The 23,354-nt window shown below is 47.7% G+C and overlaps 1 protein-coding gene across 1 annotated transcript; it reads right to left on the reverse strand.

Annotated features, from left to right (window-relative positions):
* Window positions 1-6,974: 6,974 nt before the first annotated feature.
* On the reverse strand, window positions 6,975-22,450 carry IRF4 (interferon regulatory factor 4). Its single transcript, XM_075744936.1, has 9 exons — window positions 22,374-22,450; window positions 20,514-20,794; window positions 19,849-20,035; window positions 18,940-19,028; window positions 18,233-18,374; window positions 16,345-16,452; window positions 14,676-15,029; window positions 10,700-10,812; window positions 6,975-8,827 (listed from the first exon to the last, which is right to left on the reverse strand). Exons 2-9 carry the CDS (start codon window positions 20,715-20,717, stop codon window positions 8,684-8,686), a joined length of 1,341 nt encoding a protein of 446 aa, XP_075601051.1. The 5' UTR covers window positions 20,718-20,794; window positions 22,374-22,450; the 3' UTR covers window positions 6,975-8,683.
* Between the last annotated feature and the right edge of the window lie 904 nt (window positions 22,451-23,354).

Below are 23,354 nucleotides of genomic sequence, written 5' to 3' on the forward strand. Positions count from 1 at the left end.
ACCTCTACTTAGCAGCCCCACTGCTGCCTTCCACCTTGGCCAAGGCCTCTGCTGCCCCTTCGGCAGCCCTTTCGCTTGCTGTGCTCCTCTGCACTGGTCTCCAGGCTTGCTCCTGGCCCACTCCCTTATGGTGTCCCCCCCCTTGCCCCTTGCAGACCTCTTCCTGACCCCATTACAGCTCCCATTGCCCCTGCCCCTAGCCCCCAACTTTCCCTGTGCAGCTACAAGCAGTAGCTCATACCTGCCCTCTTCTTTTTCCAGCCCATTTTAGCTTCTCTATTCCTTTTTGGTGGGGGGGCTAAAAAGAGCGGGGAGAGCTATCTTTATGTATTGACTTTTTTTTTTTCATGCCTTTCCTGCTCCCCACATCTGCATGTGCTGCCTTATTTCTGAGAAATAGCTGACTTCTCCTCCTGTCCAAAACCCACTTCTCCACTCCAGACCTGCTTGCCCGTTCCCTTGTGAAAAGCAAGGCTAATTCACCTTAGTAGCACGTATTAAATGGCCATAGTGATCACCAACTAAACCTGGCAAGGGAACTGTCCTCAGCCAGCTGCCCTACTCCACACTTGCTCCTTGCAATCACTAGGTCCGTGCCTGCAGCCACCCTGCTCTGCCTTGTCCACCTGAAGACAGAAAGTTTTCCTGGGGAAAATGCAGTTTGGACAGTATGGTAAAGAGCAGTGTTGATAATCTTTGCGCCCTGCCAGACTAATTTCAGTACCAGCCCATCCACAGGTATGTGCTGGGGAGGCTGGAAGGAGCCGCTGCACATGAGAACTCCCCTCCCCCCACCAGAAGTCAAGCCCATCTCCCCAAGGTGGTGGCCAGGGGAGGGGGTTGGCGGTACCAGAGCTACTGCCTTCATCCTGTGAGCACCAGGCATGTGGAAGGAGGATAAATGGGTTTATTTGGGCCCTTGGAGTACGTGATTTGTTTTCCCTAAGATCTTGCAGGAAGGGTAGAGTTTCAGAGCAGCACAATTAGTTGCCCATGGCCTACAGTGCAGACTCCGGGGTTTAATAAGGCATGAGGCATCAATGGACACTCCTCCCCAGGTGGAGTCTAAAAAATTAAGTGCCTAATGCATGTCAAGAACCTGCAGCAGACGCCCATTTGCACGTGCCCTCTTGATCTTTCTTTCTCTCCTCTCCCCAGCTCAGTATTTTCATAAAACTTCTAAAGCACCATTAGCATCCTTTTTCTCACTCACATGGGAATGATCCTGGTCAAATGTGTAAAACGTCATTTTAGAGGGGTGCGAGTGGCTTGCTAACTGTGCGCACACATGCACACACACACACATGCTGTATGCAAAACATTCATGTTTTACTTAATGATTCTGGCTTTAATATAAACTTTGCAAAGAAAAAAATTAAATCAGCCTTCATAATAAAAATGAAGCTGAGCCAAATAACCTTGTCAAATATCTGCACCTAGTAGGCTGCAGAATGGTAAGCAGCATAGAAACTATGCTTCAGATTTAAAAAAAAAAAAAAAAAAAAAAAGAAAGAAAACCTTTCCCCCCAACTTCCTGCATTAATCCTCTTCACACACCCCCCCCCTGCATGCTGAAGCACCCACCACCACTGCCTCCCAGAAATGAGCTCATCAGTTTCCAGAAAACGCTGCGTCGTCCCCTCCCTGCAGCAGGGATCCCGGGTGCCTGGGGCACCTTTGCTTTTCTGTGGGTGCAGGTGCCCCCACGGCACAGGTCTAGACTGCTAGACGTGGGCCAGATCCCTGGCGAGTGGTGGCACGTGGGTATGCGTGCCAGGGAGCCGGTGGAGAGCTGGGACGGGTGGGTCGGGTTCGGCAGCTGTGTGTCACCACCATAGTGGATGGTGAAGGTTCAGCAGGGTCCCTCGGCAGGAGCCGACCTATCACAGCTCCAGGCTGATTTCAAACTTCCTTTTTGCGGTTTACATCGCCTCGATTTATTCATTTCCTTGTAATTTGCAGATAGACATCAATACTTGCTATATTTAAACAGTGCCTGTATCTGTGTGGGGATTGTAGGTAAGCCATTTTATTCGTAGAGTGATGTTTTTAAAGGAAAGTGACACTTCAGAGTCACCATTCAGGTCGGCACCGTCTCGTGTGTGGGTACGGGTGACCTGCATCTGCGCCCAGGGATGCCAGGCAAAACCGTCCCCGGCCCATGGTGCCTGTGACACACCTCTCGGCTCCTCCACCCTCCTGCCACCCCACCACAGAGCAGGCTTGTCTGCCTCTCTCCCATCCTCTGCGCAAAGCCCAGTGGCCATCCAGGCTAATTAGTGCAAATAATACAATTGTTAAGGTGGTGCAATGAAAACTTCCAGGATTTGGTTCTACTGGGGATGGGAGCAGCTCTGGAAGGAAAAAAAAAAAAAAAAAAAGGTGTTTAATTTAAAAGGAAGAAAACATTTTCCACGATTCCCATGCAAATATCTGTCATTTGCTTCACTGTTCCCTTTTGGGATGTCCAAGCCTGGCAAAAGGTACTGTAACCAGTGCTTTCAGATGGTAAACTATGTTAAAAATCACACAGTAACGACTCCTCTGGATGGACGGTTTCCAAATATTTGGGGAAAAGATGAGATAGGGGGTGAGGATAACATGAATTCTTCAAACCCAGTCTGGGTTTTTCAGCTGTGTTGTGAAAAACCCCTTGCTCTCAATAGCTCTGACCTTTCCTATTTCTTGGAGACTGACGTCTCTACAGTAGATACACGATGAGGTCACTCACTTTGTTTTTGAAGTCTTTCTCTCTTGCTACTCCTCGCATGGGTTTTTTCTGTGGGAGGGGACAGTCATGAAGAGGGCTAAACCTCTTGATCATGTGTGAAAAGAGGAAATGAAAATGAGTTATTGGAGATGTAACTAGATCTGACCCATAACTTTGGTTTCTGAGGATATAAAAATCATGAAACCTAGGAGAAGTTTGAAAGGAAAAAGGTAGGGCATCTAGCTCTAAAAGCGATTTTATCTGAAGTTAGATGCTCTGTGCTAGAAACTGGAAATGCTCAGCCTTCACTTTTATGAGAGAATTATGAATGGCTGTAACAGGAGCGTGAGAAACAATTGATTCAATCACCTCCTTGAGAAAAAGTAATTTGAATGTGGTGGCTCAGGCTGAAATAAGCTGCACACCAGCTTCCTACGGGAAAGCCTAGCATAAATGATTGCCACGATGATATTCTGATGAGCATTTTATGGTTTCTAGGGTGAGAATCACAACTAGCAACACTCAAGAACATCCAACTCACGATTATAGGAATTGTGGTGTTGTCTAGAGACTCATCTTCAAAGGTGGTGCCCCATCATGCTTGGCACTGCGCAAATAGTAAAAAGCACTGCCTGCCTTTAGATCTTGCTATCAGTGTAGAGGAAGATTGAGAGAGGATCCAAAAGAAAGCCGAAAGTGTTAGCCAGACCCACAACAAGGTATTTAGCAATGCACATTACTAGGTGGCTGCAATCACCAGTAAAGAAGAAAATTTCTTCATGAGTATGTGCCAAGGCTGGTACCTATATTAGACTAGGAAGAGAAGGCATAAGACTACATAAGATAAACAGTCCCCTGACATGTAAGTAGGACTTACCCATGGATAGAGATAGGCTAATTCATTTTGGAGACAAACAGCACAAGTGCTTGAACCTGAAAGTGTCTGACCTCTCTGCCTGTGCTGCACTGATCATCCCTGGCTCGGAGACAGATTCTGCATCTTGCAGACCTGAAGAAATCAGGGCATTCTTCTAGCTGCCTGATTCAGATTTAAACAGCTGCTTTTCCCAAAGGAAGTGAGAAGGAGCAAGGTGGACAACATGGTGAAGATGAGATGAAATGTGTTTCATGCACATGGTGATGTGCACGTTGCACCAGTACTGATACAGCTGAGTGAGCTTGGCAAGCATGTTTCAGCTAAGGTGCAAGTATCTGCTGTAACCTCACCAGGTTCATGTGGACATTCACAGAACTTTCTCTGGTAGGTGCTTTCATTGATATTACATGGACACCATTTCTGCCTGGCCAGGAAAGGGGTTAAAAACTGGTCTGAGCAGCCAGGCCAACCAGAATCCACGTTTTTGGATTTCAGAACGCAGAGGCCTGTCTTGAAACCAAAACAGAGCAAACCCAAGGGTCAAAGATGAAACCACTTCCCAGGAATACAGAGGACACGCATTACCTGTGATCTGTGCAAAAGTCACCTAAATCTCTCCGTTCTCTTGGCTTGAGAGGTAGAATTTGGGCATAATCCACGACCTGTCTTTTGAAGAGAGCAGGAAATGATAGCCAAAGCCTGGGAGACTGATTTCCGAAAAGTGCCCAGCACACAGTCCCGTGCATGGCCTCAGCCAGCAGCACTGTACCTGGAGCAGCAGGAGGCTGCCAGCTGGCCTGCAGAGATGTGCGAGGCAGCCATGCTACGCCAATGCTGCAGAAACAATAAAAACGCATTTGCAAAATGAAGTCCTGTGTTTCAACTCCATAGTTTCCCAGGGCATGAAGCTACTCCTATCTAAGAGCTGAAAATAGGGACTGGGCCCTACCCTTTCTTGACTATTGCCCTTTTGTGAAACACCACCCTGTGCAGGGCCACACATCAGCTTTCACGTCAGGCTCTGCCAGCGCAGAGTGGAAAAAACAAATCCAAGCCCAGAACCAAGGCATCTGGCCTGGTTTTCAATTCCCATGTGAGCACAGGCGATTGCCTTACCCTCTTGCCGGTTGCCAAAAGGGCAATGTCAACGCATGCACTCCTACCCCAGCGTGTTCATCAGTTATTCAGTGTCTACAGTTCAAGGAGTGTTAGTCTGAGATATCTAGCTCCTCCTTGACTGTCATTTCAGCACGTTCAAGGCACTGGGAATTTTGGAGGTATTCGGGCAGTTGTTACCTGTAGCCCGCCAGCAGAGCTGGTTGTGGGGTGCAGTGGATGTAACCACCCCGCTGGGATGCAAAGAGGATGTGCTACCTGGCTGCAAGCTTGAAAGCTAAATGCTTGAATGAGCTGCACACCAGCTACCTCCCAACTGCTCCGAGTCACAGGGACCTGTCAACTTCTCTCTGGAGCCGACCAAACTTGCGAGCACTTGATCACAAATAAATAACTCTTAGCCTCCTACTAGCCAGATCAGAGTTGAGATAAAAAACATCCTGGCAATCTTTAAAATCTTGCCGTCCGAGTTCGGCTAAACTTGACATACAGTTCTGCCTGGGAAAGGAGATATTGTGATTGTTTCAAACTACTCGGCTTTTTTTTTTTTTTTTTTGGTAAGTACTCTTTCTTTCTCACCCCCTCTGCTTCTCTACAAGTATACACAGACAATGATCTGAGAGCGTGTAAGAGAAAATGTTTTACTTTTTCCTGAAAGCTCTCTGCTGAAGATGGTGTTTCCCCACCTCCACGCTGCTGACAAACGCTGATGTAAACAGCATGCATATGCCCGTCTAAAAGGCCACAGGGGTTTTCACGTGAATCCTGTGTTTTTTCCACAAACCCCATTACACTGTATTTCAGCTTAAAAATACATCTCCTCGTTTCTGGTTAACCTACAATCCCTTTAAGCCTAATACAGTCTACAGCAGTAGGCAAAACCACTTAGCAGAACCAAATTTTGAATATAGGTACTTCAGCTGCAGAGCTCTGGCATGAAATCCTTTCAATAAACAATTGCAAGTGTGGCCATATTAAAATCAGAGAAACCAATACTGACACAAATCGCATGCTGAAATCATTTGAAAAAACACCAGCTATGCCTTCGGTGTTGATGGGAGTAAAACTTGTCATTTATAACGCCACCGAAATCATAACAGGAAGGAAGTAGATCTCAGAAACTATAAACAGAAGTTAACAGAAGTAGGAAGGACTTCAAATGCTTTCACATAGTGACTGTAAAAAAGATACTAAAAGGAGAAAATGTTTTCAGGGTTTTTTTCTTGTTTGCCTCTTTTTTTCCACTTTACGTATCCATTAGCCGTTTTGAACAGTAAGAGAAGGTCACAAAAGTCAAATGCAGCTTTAAAGTCCTCACACGCAAAATAATTTATAGTACAGCTTGATTTTCCTTCCACTCCCTGCCCCATTCCTCCAAGAGAAATATCTCAACCTCTTTGCTTGGTTCAAGTAAGTCTACAACTTGCATCTCTCTGCCTTCAAACGAAGCAAGTTGTGTTTGGCCAGAATGTAGATGGTGCTCTTCTCTCACAGTTGCTGACTTTAAACCATGTTCCTTCAAGGAAAAGAATTAAAAACTCATTCCAAAGCCCAAAAATCGTAAGACACCTTCATAGTCAACAGAAGCTTTCACATAAAGAGAAAATGCACACCCTCCCCCGCCATCTTCAGACACTTCTCAAATCTCGCAACTACTTTTCACACCTTGCTCTGTCTGTAAGCTACTGCACCCAAGGACCCTTCTCAGGACCCTGATTTCCAGTAAATGGGCTGCCCGGTGAAATTCACTCCTATTCTTAACTTCACTATTTTAGTTCACTTCTCACCCTCCTTTTCACCCTTTCCCAGCTTTTCTCACTTGACAGCACTCTAGAAATCATAGCAACCAGTAACCACCACCTCCAGCTCCGGCCACCAGCCCAGCAAGCTGCGGGTCAGAGGGTCCCCGAGCACTGGGCTGGGCAGGGGGGTCACCAGCCCGGTCCCCAGCCTCCGAGGGGCAGGGGCAGAGCCCTCAGGTGCGTCGCAGCGCCAGATCCCCAGCTGCAGGGCTCTGCTGTATCGTCCATGGTCCGGGAAACCAACAGCCAAAGGGCAACCTCCTCGTTTTCCCTTTTTCTACTAACCGTAGCTAATATCACAGATGTTTTTGTAAGAAAAAAAATCCTTACCTTTTGACCTTTCGCTGCACCTTTGGCTGAGAACACAGTTCCCCATAGCCTTAGCCAGCAGTGCTGCCCAGGTTCACAGCGCAGAACCCCGCGCGTTAGATTTGCCCCGCTACTGAAAACAACACATGTGAATCGAGTTGGTAGGGAATAAGGACTTTATTCTAAGATGTGAGCTGAAGCAATGAGCATATGAAGCAACGACCACTAGAAAAAAGTGAAAAAAACATCAAATATTTGTATTGTACCGGTTCAGTCTGAACACAAAAGTCCCTTTCAGTAAAATGTATGCACAGGCCAAAAGCATACGCAGAAGCTCTGAAGGTCACCTAGAGCAGTGCCTTTAATGTTTAAGAAAGAGGCCTCCCCTATGAAAATCTTTAACCCAGGAAAAACACTTCAAGTAACAAAGAACACAAAAGTAAAAATGATTTGTTAATTCCACTTGGCACTATGGAGAGAAGGAGGGGGATAATATATCCCAAAAGAGTATGCATCTTTAAGATGTATAAATTCAAAGTCCCTAGAACACAAGTCTGCTGCCAGACCAAGTACCGATTTTTCTTCCTCATTTAGAAAGTCAAGTGAAGTATGTCTGTTAAGCATAGGGAGATCATGTTCTAGAGTTAAAGCTACTAAGATCACACGGTCTGCTCCCAGCGAGGAAATTTCACTGGCATGCATACCCAACAGACTTCTTCCCTTTATCTTTATAACGGCACCCTATCATTAAAAGCTGCAAATTGCATCAAATTATACTGTAAAATTTTTGAAAACAAACATTAAAACAAGCATTTCCTTGACTGTCTTAATACAGGGGGCCAAACGCTGCTCTCCTTGAACTCTCCCTTCACGTTCACTTCAGTACCACTAGAAGGAAGCTGTAAGTGCACATGAAGAGCAAAGCTGGCTCTGTATAAGTCAGAAGTGGTGGTTATTTTAACCTGGCTCATGCATGTGACATCAAAAAAGGGCTAGCAGGACCATTTCTGTGCTATTTTCAAGGTTTTCCAACTTATTCTAATGCATATATATATAAAAAAAAATATATAATGCATAGTAGCTTTCAGTTATAAGAGAAATGTAATTTATTTTTAAACTTGCTCTTCGGGACTCTAGAATTTTAGTGGTTAATCCACTACATCCACAGGTAATATGAGCTGAATGATCACTTTTCTTAACACAGTACCATAAATGCATCACCTTAGAAACTGCTATTATGGGGGCTAATCCAATAACAACAGTGGCAGCAACAAAATTCATTGTCAGGACAAATGTCAGTCAGGCATTAAAAAAATACGTCTCTGAAGAATTGCATTGTTTTTAAAAAATACGCTGAAATATTCTATACAAGAATATAGGCCTCACATTTATGAATCTGAATTTATAACCACTTACATGTATTAGCTATTCTCAGTAAACCACCTACGTTTGCTACCCACCTATAGTAGCTACAAATTGGGAACACCGCAAATTTATGTACCTTCCCTGAGATCAGTAATCCAAAATAAATAGCCCTGCAAATGTAACAGTGTAAACTCTGGATTTAAGTCTTCGGTAAGAATCAGTCCTCAAAACCCAAGGAGAACATTAAGCAAACGTAAACATAGCAATCATTTCGTCAGTTTTGAGTTATTCTCAGCGACAGTGGAACCTATGCGAGATGTAGCATCCAAACGTTGAAGACCCGTCATTTGTATCATACAATATGGTTGTCCTAGTTCACTTTCCTATCATTGAACCCCTGAACACATCCAGCTGTGATGTGGATCTCCAAATTGCGACCCAGATCTGCTTCTCCACTCTCCACAATCTCTACAGTGCTTTTGAAAAACACTCTTTCTGAGGATCTTATTCTTGAATAGAGGAATGGCGAATAGATCTGTGATAATCCTCTGGACTAGTCACAAGTTCTGGTAAATCATAGCCTCTCAGAAGATGTCCACTGTTTTGTTGAGCAAAGTAATACAGCTGCCTGGCAAACATTGGTTCAACCTTAAGAACAGACAAAATGTTAATTAGACATGTGACAAAATTTCATTCTCCTCATCTTAGTTATTTACGGTGGTTTTAAGTTAAAAAACAAGGCAGGACAAAAAAAAAGTTCTGCTTACCAGAATGGAAAAATTATTTCAGCGGTCTCACTAATGTCTGTCTTAAACTAGGCCTTGCCTATTCTGCTGCCAAGTGCCTTGCTAACACTCCTTACCTCCACGGCCTTCATTTAGAAGGGCACGTACCAGTGACACACATGATGTATTAGCAATTGCAGCCCCTTAGCCAGCCCCTGGGTGTGAGCAATGCCTGCAGGCCAGACATCTCTGTGGCCACTCGACATGTTCAAATGCATATACAAAGCGCTGAAAGTCTCATCTGTGTTGTAAAGTACCTTGAGGACTTAACTTGAAATGCTGGAGCCCTCAGGTAGACTGAGATACATCACCAAACGACTGTGTTTGAAATTAGACTTCAATCTAACACCAAGGTTACTCTTGTTTCTGTTCATTCAAGTTCTGATGAAGAATCTGTTCAACCACCAAGGAAGATTTGTATGATTTAATGCTGCCTTCACTTCTGTCTCTTCAGAAACTACTGTTCCCCCTCAGGGCTTTGGGGTCCGATTGCAAATATTTAAGTTGCACCCTGAGAATAAACACCTGAAGTTCTCCTTACTCTCAGAGGATGGACAGGTTGGACAACTCTTCTCCAAAACCCTCTCTCACTGGTCAGGCAACCCCTCCACACTAAGACATGGGCACCATTTCAGATGAAAAATATGCTGTCTGTGGGTCCCACCTCTGGGAAGGGAGAGAACCAGAAGGGACTGCTTCCTTGGAGAAGCCCCACTGATCCCCCTTCCCTTCCTGTCATCAGTATTCAGAGGTAGCTGGGCACCTCCTGTCCCGTCATGGGGGAAACAGGAAGGCAGCAGGGCTAGGAAGGAGGAATGGAAAGCTGGAAAGCCAAAATGGAGATGGAAAAGAGTTTAAGAAGAGACGGGGATGGATAGCTACCTCTAACCAACCATTGCATAGCTCGGGATGGATTTGTGAGCTTCCCACCTTCCACCTCAGAGACTCACTAAGCAGTGGTGTATCAGTACAAAAGCTACTCAGCTAAGAGGAAGCCACGGCTTATGACAAAATTCTGATTTGGGACCTGTGCTGCTAGCAAAGGGGCTTTTGAAAAAATAGAAGTCACCAGTTTTCTTCCCAAGGATGCAATAAGCTAAGCCCTGCCGCTAACGTGTGCATTACCACCTCTCTTGTGGTTTTATGGTCCAATACAGCCAATTTAGAAAGTACCTGGTCTCAGTCTCCGTCATCACCCTCTCTCAGATAGCATCCTGAAACACTAGCTTTGAGTGTGTGTGAACTGTGGTCAGTCAGCCCATGAGCTTGGCAGCTACTTTAACTCTGAAGCTGCACAAGCAGTCCCTGCATCTCATTAAGGGCTGAGGTCCCTGAGATGCAGGCAGGGATCCTGGAGGACCTTCGGATGCAGCAGTTGAAAGCACCACGTCCTGCACCGGCCTGGCAGCCCAAGGAGCTGTGCAGCTGGGCTGGCGATAACCACATAGCCCAGCTCTTCCAGGATACCTTTCAGCTTTAGCTTTTGAAGGGATTTGCAAGAGACCACAGATCACACTTAACGCTCTACAGAGAGGGAAATGAGGTGCTCTGCCCTACTGAGGGCTACCAGTCAGTCCTTGGCAGACCTGGGGATTCAACTCTGGTCTAGATGGTGCTGCATTTTCAAGAATTTATTACCTCCTTCACAACCTACACAAGGTAGAAAAGCCTGACTGGCAGATTCATATCCTCCAAGGAATATGTTTCTTTTAGGTAAGGCAGAAGTCCTACTTACATGGGCTGTAATTAGTTTCCTCTGCCTCTGTGGATCTGGAAATTCCTCCCCAAAGCACAGAGCGACCTGGTATCTTGGCAGCGGACGTCCATGGTGAGCAAAGGCTTGCAGCTCTGGGAAGAGAGAAAGGGACGTGTTGTGGGTTAACCCCAGCAGACAGGCAAGCACCACACAGCTGCTCGCTCGCTTCCGCTGCTGGGATGGGGGAGAAAATTGGAAGGGCAAAAGTGAGAAAATTTGTGAGTTGAGATAAAGACAGTTTAATAGCTAAAAAAAAAAAACAAAAAAAAAAAACAAAAAAAAAACCCCAAAGAAAAACAAGTGATGGAAAAAGCAATTGCTCACCAGCAGCCAACCAACGCCCTGCCAGTCCCCAAGCAACAGCAACCTCTTGCAAACTCCCCCCCCACACCCAGTTTTACTGCTGACCACGAGGTCATACCATATGGAATATCCCTTTGGTCAGCTGGGGCCAGCTGTCACAGCTGTGTCCCCTCCCAACCTCTTGTCCATCCCTGCCTATTTGCTGTGGGGGCAGAGTGAGAAACAAGAAAGCCTTGATGCTGCGCAAGCACTGTTCAGCATTAACTAAAACATCCCTGTGTTATCTGCACCATTTTGATCACAAATCCAAACCATAGCACCACATGGGCTGCTATGAAAAAAATTAACTCTATTCCAGCCAAACTCAGCATAGGCTGGTAAGAATGACTTTATGGATGGCTGAGCTCCAAATGGAGGACCCTGGAGCACAGTGGGAGGAGATGAAGTAACTCCAGGGAGGATGAGAGGTCAGCAAAAAGGCAAGAGGTAAGGAGAAGACATTGAGTTTGGAGACTTTCCCACAGATCGGGGGGGAGCTAGTTATAACACTGCAATTTTTCTATTTGCGATTTTTCTATTTGTCATTTCATTTGCACAAACCAGGATGTCTTCCAATCAGGATTTTTACTGAGCTTCAACAGCAGAACCCCCTGGAGCAGATGCCAGCAGTAGCCAGGACTCACTCAGGCGGATGCCCAACAGCAGCACTAAAACCAATGGCTTAGTAGAGCCAGAGACTCAAAGTACTGCCAGCCACGGAATTCAGCCTCAGCTAGACACAGTCATGGAGCCGCTGCCATCCTTGTGCCCAGCGGGGGACAGGGAGGCATGGAAAGGTGAAGGACCTTATTTAAGCCATGCACTGAGCCAGCAAAAGAGCTTGTGTCTGCTGCACTCCTGTACTCCCTTCACTAACCCACACTCTTGCACAAAGGCAAAAGGTCACATTATATTATTACTTCAATAATCAAAGTGGCCCATATGAAAGATAGTAGGGGATGCCTGTATAAGTGACTTCCACTCAGACCAAAATCACTATGTTGTGGTTTTGACACTGTATTTCCTTCCAGAAAAAAATAAAATTGCATTTAATACAATATCCTCTTTAAAGTCTGAATTATGCAAAGTATTTCTACATAGCTGATTGGTAAAGATTTCATTTTCATTCACGACCCTATTCATGCTTTCTGGAAAAAGCTGAAATTAATGTTCAAATCAATGCCTTATAATGAAGCACCTCCTGCTATAGAGGGAAAGGAGAGTCTTCAAACTTGGCATGACAAATTCACTTTTTCAAAATACACCCCTCCCATTTCTGCTCTAGGCACAAGCTTTCAGACCAAGATGTGAGTTCAGTAGCTATGACAACAGTGTCCCAACCTGGGCTTGGGATTACTGGTCTTACTTGGACAGTCAGTTATAAGAGTAAAACAGTGGTCAGCTCACTTAAAACACAGAGTAAAGCACAGTTCTCCCCAGGATCTCCCTTAAAACCCCATTTTCCTTTTTTTTTTTTTTTTTTTGTTCTCCCCTTTTCCTCAGCAATTCTCAAAATCCTGAATACTTGTGGGAGTGCCACACAGCAGCCCACAGCATGGACCTGGAGAAGAAAGCCCATTCTTTCCCACCAGCAGGATAATCGGGGCTTAAGGTCAGCCTTGCGCCTCTCCAAAGCCCTCCACTCACTCCGTCTCCCTTTCCAGGCCCAAGCACCTCCTCCAACACCACAGGGCTCCCCACATGCCTCCCCAAACCCTTCCCATCTCCTGCTACTCCAGCTCCAGCCATCCCTCCTTCTGCCAAGCCAACCCTCCTGCAGCTGCCACCCTCACCCTCCCAAATTCTCTTCCTCTATGCTCCTACTCTCCACCCAGCCCAATTTACTGCATTTATTACGCAGTACTCCCCGGAGACCATCCACCTGGTTTCTGATGTATTGCCATTTTAGGCTTCTCAACAGTACAGGCTGCTCAATACAGTCCTCGATGCTCCGGTGCAGTTTGCATTGCAAGGTCCAGCTCCTCAACGGGGTCCTAATAGCTGTGGTCCATAGCAGTTCTGCATCTGCCCCTTTCTCTGCTGTTCAAGATTTCCTCTCCTACTAGAAATCTCCTGCCTCTCTTCCCAAGGAAGGCCCAGTTTCCTAAAGGGGGAATCCCCAAGCTTGCCTGCACTCTGGGACCTCAGTACATTCAATTAACATGCAGATGTGATACGCCCATGGCAAGTCACTTACTTACAAACCTAGCTGAGCATCAACACATGCAAAAACTCACTTTGCACACACCACAGACTATGACTTCAACCACATGCTTGGGTTTGCACAGGCATTGGTGCATAAGTAATTTAGGAGGGGGAAAAAATAACTATTGCTTGAGCTTATCTTTGGGGTTAAGTGTCTAAAAAGAGATGTCCTGTGAACCATTTGGAAGAACCCAGAGTACATCTAAAAAACCACCTGAGAAAAGGGAAAGGGATTTCCAAAACCATCATCAGAGGCAGAATTATACATCTTTAAATTAGCATGTGATTGAAGACCAAGCCAATACCCTGACCTCAAATTCCCCTTTCTAACTGTCAATTCTCACATCCATATGAGATTTCTCTCTTTAAACGCATTTCTTGCTTGACCATTTTGCTAGGATGGTGCATCAACCTTGGAATATAAAGTAGGCTAAAGCTGTTGGTTTGGATTTGGTGGCTTGGGTTTTTTTTTAATTTTGCAAGGCATTATTCTCCTAAAAGACTCATGCCAGTGCTGATGCCCTGTTCTAATGGGAGAACACGCCAAACCATAGACACTCAGTGCACCTCTAGTGATGCCACACATCTCAAAAAAGGGGGAATATATTTCTGTTGTCCTCTGCGACAATGACCAGCTCCCTCCAGTTTCTCTGTGTGGACACTTTTCCTCCCTCTAATTGCTCAGAAGTGCTGGGAAGTGGGGTTGAGGCTCTGCCCCTTCCCTCCATGGGCTGGAAGGTGAAGGCACCATCCTGAAGCCCTTGCCCTCTCTGTATGGATGCTCCCAACTGCCCTGTGCAAAACAAGACCTTCCTGCATTGCTCTGAAGAGGTAATACACCTCCCTGCTTAGAGCAATCCGGAAACTCGAGAGCTTGTGAAATCCCTTCACCCCCCCCCAATATCTTTTAAACACTAGCACAGACTGAAAAGAAGGCTTTCTACTGAAATTCACAGTGGTATTTGTATACTCTGGGCAAGATCTCAGGCTTGCTCTGGGTCAGGTTGAAAGCAGCATGAGTGCAGACAACAGACGTACCCAGGACTTACACTAGCAGATCCAAGATCAGGATCCACTTTCCTCTGTCACCCAATACATGGAAAGACTATTTTGTTGGGTTCCTCCTTACACTTCTTAAAGAGACGTGATGTTTGGGGTGTCACCAGCCGAGCATCAGTTCACTCCTGCTGGTTTGTGCAGAGGCATTGAATGTGAATGGAGAGCAGAATTTGACAGGATTATTCAGGAGTCAACTACCCCTTGACTGTGCTTGCCCAGAAGAAGTAGTGAGGGTTAATTCTTACTGTAATTCATAAGGTAACACAAAAAGAGCACTCCCATAAAACTGATGTGGAGAGTGACTGGGTGACATTTCCAGAAACGGTATCAAAGCCATAGTGGGAATTACCTGCTAAAAACTGCTGAGTATCAAAGAGCTTGCATGTTTGGTCCCGCTCCAGCTTGTTGGGTCGGTCGCTGCAGAGTGCCAGAGGCCCATCCCAGTAGATCCTGCTTTGGCAAAGTCTCTTAGCATAGAGGCCATCAGGTGCCATCCACAGTATTACTCCTCGTTCCAGGTGGTTCAGTAGTTTTTCTATGTTCTTCCTCTGGCCATTATCCTCTGGATACGGGAAGATAACTTGCTCCAGGCTGCTGACCTCATAACTTTGGCCATGGGATATCCTACAACCCTCAGGACTAGAAGTTGTCACCTCCTTTACAAGTATTTCACGGTAATATAAGCAGATGTGGAGCCGACAATCTACAAGGAGAAAAAAAAAATTAAAAAATGCTGTGAATACATTAGTATGAATGTTTTATTTTTCAGATCTGTACTAAGGCCAAGAGACAAGCCTGCATGAAATTTCTGAGCCTGGTGGTCACCATCACCCAGAAGACAGGCTCACATCGGTAAAAATCATCTAAAGAATATAAATACTAAAACTTTTGGGGCACAGCAGCATTAATGCTCTCACATTTTATTATAAGGGCTACTGATGTGGGAATTTGGTAGGAACTAACATGTCACAAAGTTCACATTTTCATTTAAAAGGAAAAATCTGCACACAAAACATTATTGTTCGTCACATTTTCCAAGTTCACGTCACAATTAAACCCACCAGCTCAGTACACTTCCTCAGATTTAATCAGGAAGTAGCTGTGTTTCTCCCTAGATTTTGCATAAAAAGCTTCTGTGCCGGGGACCTACAAACTTGTACTCGGTTGCCCAAAGAGAAGTAACTTCTGGCTCCAGCTCCAACAGGGCTGTACCCAAAATCCCCAGCCTTATTTTCAAATGGCCATTCGGTCAACTTGGCTGACCCCTAAGAACTCACGCAGCACTGAAAATATAAATATATATATATAAAAAATACATGTGTGTGTGGACAATGTATGTTTTTACATATACATATACACAAACCCACATACATACAGATCCTGATTCAGGTGAACAATCCTGCCCAAGAAACCTGCTGAGCATCACATTATAGGTTTATCCATTATTTCTGTGAAAAGCACATTCCCACACCTTTTCCCAGAGTTATTCAGAAAGTCCCCCAGCATCCGGACATCTGCAGACCTGGCTGAAATAACTTCCCTTTTCTTTCCCAAATGCCTTTTTTTTTTTCATCAGGAATAAGGAAGCAGAGTAAAGCCAGATGTGCCAGCAGGAGCACAGCAAGGTACCCAGGTAACACCAGCTTTTGTGGAGGCTCCTCCCAAATGAAAATCTGAGCTAAAAGCCACTGACCCCCCAAAATTTCCAGACTCCCCTGGGAAAGCCTGATTTGGTGGCTCACCAAAGCCACCAGCACTAACACCGTGAGCCAGCGAAGCGCTTCCATTAACTTTAACCAGAGTCCCTCGACCCCTTGGAGCTGGGGCTACAAGTGCTTAAGTATCCCAGCAAACAGAGGCTTAAGCCCGTACGCCAATTTCATTCATTAAAGAGGTTTCTTTTTTTTTTTTTCCTTCTTTTTTCTTTTCATCAGAAAGGAGAGACAGTACCAGGGCAAGTCAGAAGTGGGAGTCTCTTGTCAAGCTCCCCAGAAAGCCCGGGGGGTTATGGACCTTACCTGACAGGGCGAGGGCTTCACCAGACCTTATGCTTGGCTCAATCGGGATGCCAGGAGTCTGGGACTCAGGAGGGGCACAAGCATAAAAGGTTCCTGTCACCTGACAACCTGTTTTCACAAACAAAAGTCAGTGACAGCTGCCTAAATCCTAAAAGAAAAGCTCAGGCAGAGATCACAGCGATGCAAAAGTGAGTTTTTCTGGGCCCCACCAGGAACTCTCTCTTTCCCCCTCCTTAAAAAGGTCTTATTTCCCAAATTTTCCAGGTATGCCAACTCTACCAATCTCTCCAGATGTTATTTGGACTGCATTTTTATTTGGGGCTGTATAAAATATTCCCTTAGCATTTCAGTATTCACCCTAGTACTTTTTCCTTACCTAACGTGTTATTCTGTTATAGAAATAAGTTACATTTTTAACTAGACTACAGTGCTCTTAAAAGTTGCCTGCATACACTAATCCATTTTGTATAAGGAATTTTACTAAAGGCAGGTATAACAATAAAGCTGGAATTAACACTGTTTAAAAAGTAGGTAAAGAAAATTGTGCAGCAGGAGATTATTAGGGTTTTATTACCAGGACTACTCTTAGACTGTTCCAAGAGACGCCTATCAGTAAACGGATCATAACATGGGCAACTGATGTTTTCCTCTATTTTTTTATGTCAATGAAAGTCTCGGGAGGATGATGCAAGTGACTTGTAGACAAGCGCACGCTACCTTCCCCAGCGGCAGAACCAGCCACGGTCAGGAGCTGGAGCGATGCGGATACAAAACACCCGCATCTCTTGGAGAAGTCTTAGAGCCCAACAAGAAACCCAATACCAGCCACTAACAACTGCCTCCAAATTCAGCAAAGCATCCCAACACGTGTTTAACCGCTGCAGAGGACGTACTTCAGGGTAGAGTTCATTCAGCTTGCTACCTCGATTTTTTGTTAGCAAACAGCTCAACAAAAAGCAGAGAGCTCTGCCTAATAATTCCAATACCCTGCCAGCAAAAGTTGTAGTGCATTGAGCATTTACTTTTTAGCAGACCCAAGAAACAGAAGTTTATTTCTCTGCACCAAAACCTCTAGAGAACTGTCCTCTGAAAATGTAGCATCTGCTTTAAGAAGCCCTTCCTCGCTTCCCATCCTTTCCTGCCCTTCTGAACCAGCTGCTTCTCCTCACGAAGCAAATGCCTGTGTCCTCAGGTGAGTTACCCCGCAAGGGTCTACGGCACACGGTTCCCTTTCTCCTACGTTTTATCCCCCGCAGCATTACCAATTTTCACAATTCAGGCTTTTTCCTAAGGATGCAGAGCTTGGAAAGCCATGAGTACTTTAGGCTCTGGTACTGTGAGATCTTTGGGGAAGGGAACGTCACTTTATTCTGCTTCTGCTGTACCGGCCCCAAGAGAGACTCAATCCATGACAAGTTGTCCCATTGCCACAGAACTAAAATAAAGTAATAATTTCAGCTTTCCTCTTGGGAGAATAAAGCCATTCTAATCCACAAGACTGGAGGGAAAACCTCACTGATGTGTGCCTCAAAAGGTCCAAAATCAGAAAGCAAAGCTAAAGAACACATGTTCCCATTTGGGGTTTTTGGGGGGGCTGGTTGCCTTCTTATTGCTCAGGGCTTTTGAGACAGCTGAGGACTTTTGAGGGCTCGCTCGCATCAACTCAGAGGACTGCGTAGCCCACACACCACACGTACGGTGGCAGTGAAAGCCATAGCCAGGACAAAGTCTCTTGCCACAGACACCGTGCCTCTCTTTGAAGGGAGCCCAGCACTCCTCTCCAGCCACTTCTGTTAATTCCAATCAAAGCCACAAACAAGAAACCTGAAATGTGGGGTCCTTCTAGGTGACTGACCTCAGCAAGCAGCCCTAAACGGGAGCGTCTTACCATTTTCACAGCCAGGCCCTTGCCAGTGATGACCGCGAGCTGCGAAGGGGACGCTGGCGCACTGGTAGGGGATGTCGGGATGCGGCTGCTCTGGGGCAAACTCCCTCCAGTTCCGTTCATGGGGCATCATGTAGTTTGGTACCTATTCAATTTAACGAGATATTTTTTCACTCGGCAGCTGTCAAAACTAATGCTCTGCGTTGCACCAGCTTTCACATTTCAGCTCTTTGATTTGCTCTGCCAAAGCCCACAGAGGTCTAAGCATTGCCCAGGCTACGCGAATGGCACTTTGCCACCACCACCAATGAGGCTTTCAAATGAACTTCTCACCACTGGTGTAAATAATAAGCAGGGCGGAATAACAAAAGGCAGTCAAAGCGTTGCTGGTTAATGTCTGCTTGGAAGAGCAAGGCTTCATTGGGTGCTTACATTCTGGCATCGAGAGAATGGCAGTACACTAGTATCTATCAGAATATCTAAAGAAAAGAGCTATTACAGAGGGATAAACACCACCAAGGGAAATCGACTGCCCTGTGGCCTCATATGACATTAGAAAAGTTGCTTCTTGATTTCTCAGTTTTCATAATAAAGTTTCTTCCCAGAGAGAACCAGAGCGCCATGCCAGCAAAGACAGACATAGCACATAGCACAGAAACGATGCTGCTCAATGTACAAGCACCAAGCGAAACACATAACTGATGTTATACCTGAGATGGTAGTGAAGTGTAAGGAGATGTTATTGGAAAGGGATGGTTCATCATTAACGGTTGCTCCTCCATGCTGATCTGTTTTGCACCTATGTTCACCAGAGGGATGCAAATAAATTACGTCAACCACATCTTAAGGAAATCTGAAACTGGCACATTGAAGACAAATCCATAGAACCTGCCTTTGAACAAGCACAGGACTAAAATGCCCCCCAGCGCCTGTTTGGGAGTGGGTTGCCAGCCCTCCCTGGCAGGCAGCTCCAGGAGGCAGTCTGTCCCGCTGGGCTCCCCACGCCCCACAGAAAAGCGCTGCCCAGCCGCACCCAGTGCGCCACGATGCCCGCCCCAGGCCCCGACAAGCCTTTGCCTCCCACAAGCCCTGCCTGGCACCAGGGGCTTCTTGGAGAGCGGGCACTGCCCCAGCCTCTGCCCAGGAGGCTGCAGGCTGGGCACCTCTCGCTTCCAGCTCTTCCCCCCGCAGCAGTTACCTACTGTCCAGCTCAAAACACTTCTGCTCTTCCCTGCATTCAAAACCTAGATCCAGCAAGCAATTTTTTTTTTTTTATTTTTTTTTTCCCCTGTCCCTCAAGCCGCTTGCTTGGCTCCCTCTACACAGAACTGTCAGGGAGGCTCCAGCTCAAAGAGCAATTCCTCCAGTGATGTGCAGGGCGCCTGTCTGCATCTTCTGCAAGGGCTCCCTTTCAACGCTCCGACTCAAATGCCAGCAGTCCTCCCGCAGACACAGCCTCTTAAGTCATTAGAACAAGCTGCACTTGAGCCCTGCATTTTTGCTCCTTAAAAGACTTAAAAAGACTGCAGGGCCATTCCAGAAAAGCACGCTTCAGTCCTCATATGCTTACAATGAGACATATTCACACTCTGTTACACAGGGAATTTGAGATGCGTTACCTTTTTTAGCTCCTTCTGGCACTATTCTGTACACTTTATAGGGATCTGAGATGTCCAGCTGGCTTCTCTCCACCAGTTCTTCAAAGTCATTGCTCTTGTTCAAAGCACACCTTAATCTTGTCTTCCAGGTAGGGGGATCTGGTTTATCAATGCCTTCTCTGAACTTTCCTTTAAAAAGAGCCCAGGCCTGGAAACATTTCAGATAATCAAAAGAAAAAAAAAAAAAAAAAAAAAAAAAGAATCAACTACAAGGTACAAGTCTACAATGCTTTAAACAGCATATATGTATGTGCTTATATGTGCATGAATTTACTCCCTACAGGTTTAGGCTGAGAAAAGAGCAGCATGGTAAGATAGGAAAAACAGTTTAGCAGGCATAGGGAAAGGGAGAAAATGATCCAAGACAAATGTGGAAATAGATGTGCTGCAGTCCCACAAGCATTTAGCTCCACACAGAGAAGTGCGAAAGGGCGGGCTGCGTCACCCCGCAAACACAGGGGCCACCAGGGCCACCAGCCAGGCAGCCGGCGGCAGCGGGCACCCAGAAGAGCCAGCCTGCAGAGGCGGGTGGCGAGGTTGGGGTGGTGAGGGGCCACTGCAGCAGCCTACGGGCATCCCTCCTGCCCTGGCTGTGTGCCACAACCCAACCCTGGGCTGAGCCCTACCTTGAAGAGGGCGGCATCCTCCTCGCGGTTGTAGTCCTGCTTGCCAGCATGCTTCCAGGGGATGCGGAAGATGCTCTTCTCATCGTTCTCCCATACCAGCCCTGGGTACTTGCCGCTGTCTATCTGGTCAATCAGCCACTGGCGGAGTTTCCCGTTGCCACAGCTCACCGAGTTCATCCCGCACTCGCCCGGCTCCAAGTTCATGCCACTTGTGTCGGGGGTCGGGTGGGGGGTTTTGGGGTGTCTCTCCGTACACGCCCAAGTACCGGCTTTCTGCAGGGCTGCAGAGGAGGGGGAGAGGGGCAGGATGCAGGGAGAGGAAAACCCACAGGTCAGGCACTGGCTGAAGTCCTCCCTGTATAGCCCCGCCAGCGGTCCCCAGTCGCCGGTGCCAAACGGCAGCTATGGCTTGCAGGGGGGCCGCCGGGGGGGCCGGGAAACACGGTACAGAGCCTCAGGAAACCGGGCACAGCCCCCCACAGCCCTCCCCAGGCACCACTCGTGCTGCAGACTTTGACAGACTTCCCCCCTGTCCCGACACTGTTTTGCATGAACGTACATGGGTTGTTGAAATTTTCATTGCAAGTGACTTAAGCCACAAACCCCTTGTCCTGGTCAGAGTTCAATTGGGTTTTTACTTTTGCAACCAAAAAATTAAAAAATTGCATAAAAATGTATTTGCATATGACAGTGCACATATGTAATAATGTTAGACATATGCGCACAATTTGGAGGGCTTCACATACAGTTTATGATTTATACGGCATCTAACTGTAACATCAAAGTAGTTTTCACAAGCTCAGTTAAGTAAAACCCATTTGAACGCATGATGTCCTATACATATCTCTACCTCTCCAACTGCTCCCAACATGCATATATAGTCACATTCAAATCTATACATTGCAAATACCTCAAAGTGGCAAGACAGCAACCTACGGAGCTTGGCACGAGGGCATTGTCCCCAGGGACGTGGGAGCTTACAGCCAGCCACGCAGAGACCTGGCTACACGCAGAGGTGCACGCATGCACTGGGAGCAGCGCGGCTCTGCAGTGATGGGCACCTGCTTCAAAGGTCCTAACATGAGGACACCGACACCAGTGATGGGGACCTGGCGCCAGATTTGTCTCTCCACTGTGAATAAATGCTTGAATGCCCCAAAAGTTGAATGGGGTTTTTTTTCCCCCCATTACATCTGATAAAAAAGTGATTCCTCACCCACAGTCTTTGCCTCTATACAGAGGGAGACTTTCAGAAACCCTTGTCAGACAGGTGCACGCTACTGTGGGCAGATGGGCAGCTCTGCACCCCTTACACCCCCTCCTCAGGCGGCAGCATTCCCCCCTCCCGTACACCAACCCGATCCCCCAGCTTCTCCCCTGGGCACGATGTGCCTGGGGGGAGGTCGGGGACGTGGCTCCCCTGCGCATGGCCCACCGATGGCCCTGCAAAGACCCCCCAAAAAAAAGTCTTTCCCCCGGCTTAAGAGAGCATGAAGCAGATCCCCCCTACCCGGTCCTGTGATAGCAGCACCGGGGGCCGGTGCGCGCCTTCACCTCGGGAGCAGAGAGCGGGGAATTATTATTATTTTTTTTGTATTAAATTAGGAAAAAAAAGAAAAAAAAAGAAAAAAGAAAAAAAAAGCCAAACGGCTCGCTCAGGTGCCAGCAGCACCAGAAGCCCAGTCGGGGGAAAGCCGAGGTGCCCGCACTGCCCACCCCCGTCTCCCTCCCCGAGCCGTCGGGTCCCGCGGCGGGGCCGCTCTCCCCGGGGTACCGGCGGGAGCGCTGCGGCGGCCCGGCGGGGCGGGAAGGGGAGGGGGGGGACGGGACCGGGAGGGCTCCGCCGCTGCCGCCGCTTACCTCTGTCGCGGCGCTGGGAGCGGGCAGGGGCCGCCGGCTGCCGGGGCGGCTGCTGAGACGGGGCGTACCGCGACTGGGCCGGCGGCACCGGGAAGTTTCTTTATATGATGGAGGGCGCCGTGCCCGGGGGGGGGGGGGCGGGGGAGGCGGGCCCCGGCCCGGAGGTGGAGCCGGCGGAGGGGAGCGGGGACTTTGCGAGCTGGAAAACATCTGAGGCAGTGACACATGCCTATTGCTGGTAAACACACGCCGCGGCGGGGGGGGGCGCGCAGCCCGGCGCCCTCTCTGCGTCCGCGTTGGGTTTTTTTTTTTTTTGGTAAATCTATACAGACAGAGACATATACATAAATAGCACGGGGAAACTCCTACCTATGGTAGCCAGGCGGCTTTTACTGTAAAAGACCCAGCTAGATACACCCACCAGAAACGTGCTAGACGGCGCCGGCCGGGCCCCCGGGCGACTCGGGGAGACGGCGAGGGCATCCGGCCCACCCACTCACCCACGCCAGGAGCGGGGCCGGTACCACCTGCCCGCACCCTCTGCGACCCTGCCTGGCTTTGCCCGGACAGCCGAGCCGGGATGGCGGAGGGGGACGAGAAACCCAACCGATGCGAGGGAGAGCAGGCAGGCTTGGGGCTCGGAGTCTCCCCCGGGTGAGCCTGCCCCGCGCTTTGCAGCCCGTAAGATGTGAAAATGGGGGACGAGGTGGGGGGCAGCAGCAGCCGGAGCCGGGGGCAGCCGCCAGCCCCGGCCGGGAGCGGCTCCGGCCGCGCTTTGCTCAGGGGATGCTGCCCCGGGAGAGCCCGTCTTAAGTAGCGGCACCAGAGCCGGGGCTGGATCGCGGGTAACCCACTCGCTCGCCTGCCTGCAAAGTCCCCTGCCCTAACGTGGTGGGAGCCGGGGGGGGGGGGGGGGGGTCGAAAGAGCGAGGTCCGGGCTTGCATTAAAGTCTTTCTTACCGCCTTTCAGGTTTCAAACAC

This window comes from Balearica regulorum, chromosome 2 (genome assembly GCF_011004875.1).
Source record: "Balearica regulorum gibbericeps isolate bBalReg1 chromosome 2, bBalReg1.pri, whole genome shotgun sequence".
Taxonomy (NCBI): Eukaryota; Metazoa; Chordata; class Aves; order Gruiformes; family Gruidae; genus Balearica; species Balearica regulorum.

Excerpts from the sequence above, each read along its gene's own strand:
- IRF4 (XM_075744936.1), bottom strand. The coding sequence starts at position 20,717 with ATGAACTTGGAGCCGGGCGAGTGCGGGATGAACTCGGTGAGCTGTGGC. Across the intron at positions 20,036-20,513 it reads AGGATGCCGCCCTCTTCAAG|GCCTGGGCTCTTTTTAAAGG; the intron begins GTAGGGCTCAGC and ends AAATGTTTCCAG. Across the intron at positions 18,375-18,939 it reads ACACTTCACTACCATCTCAG|GTACCAAACTACATGATGCC; the intron begins GTATAACATCAG and ends TAAATTGAATAG.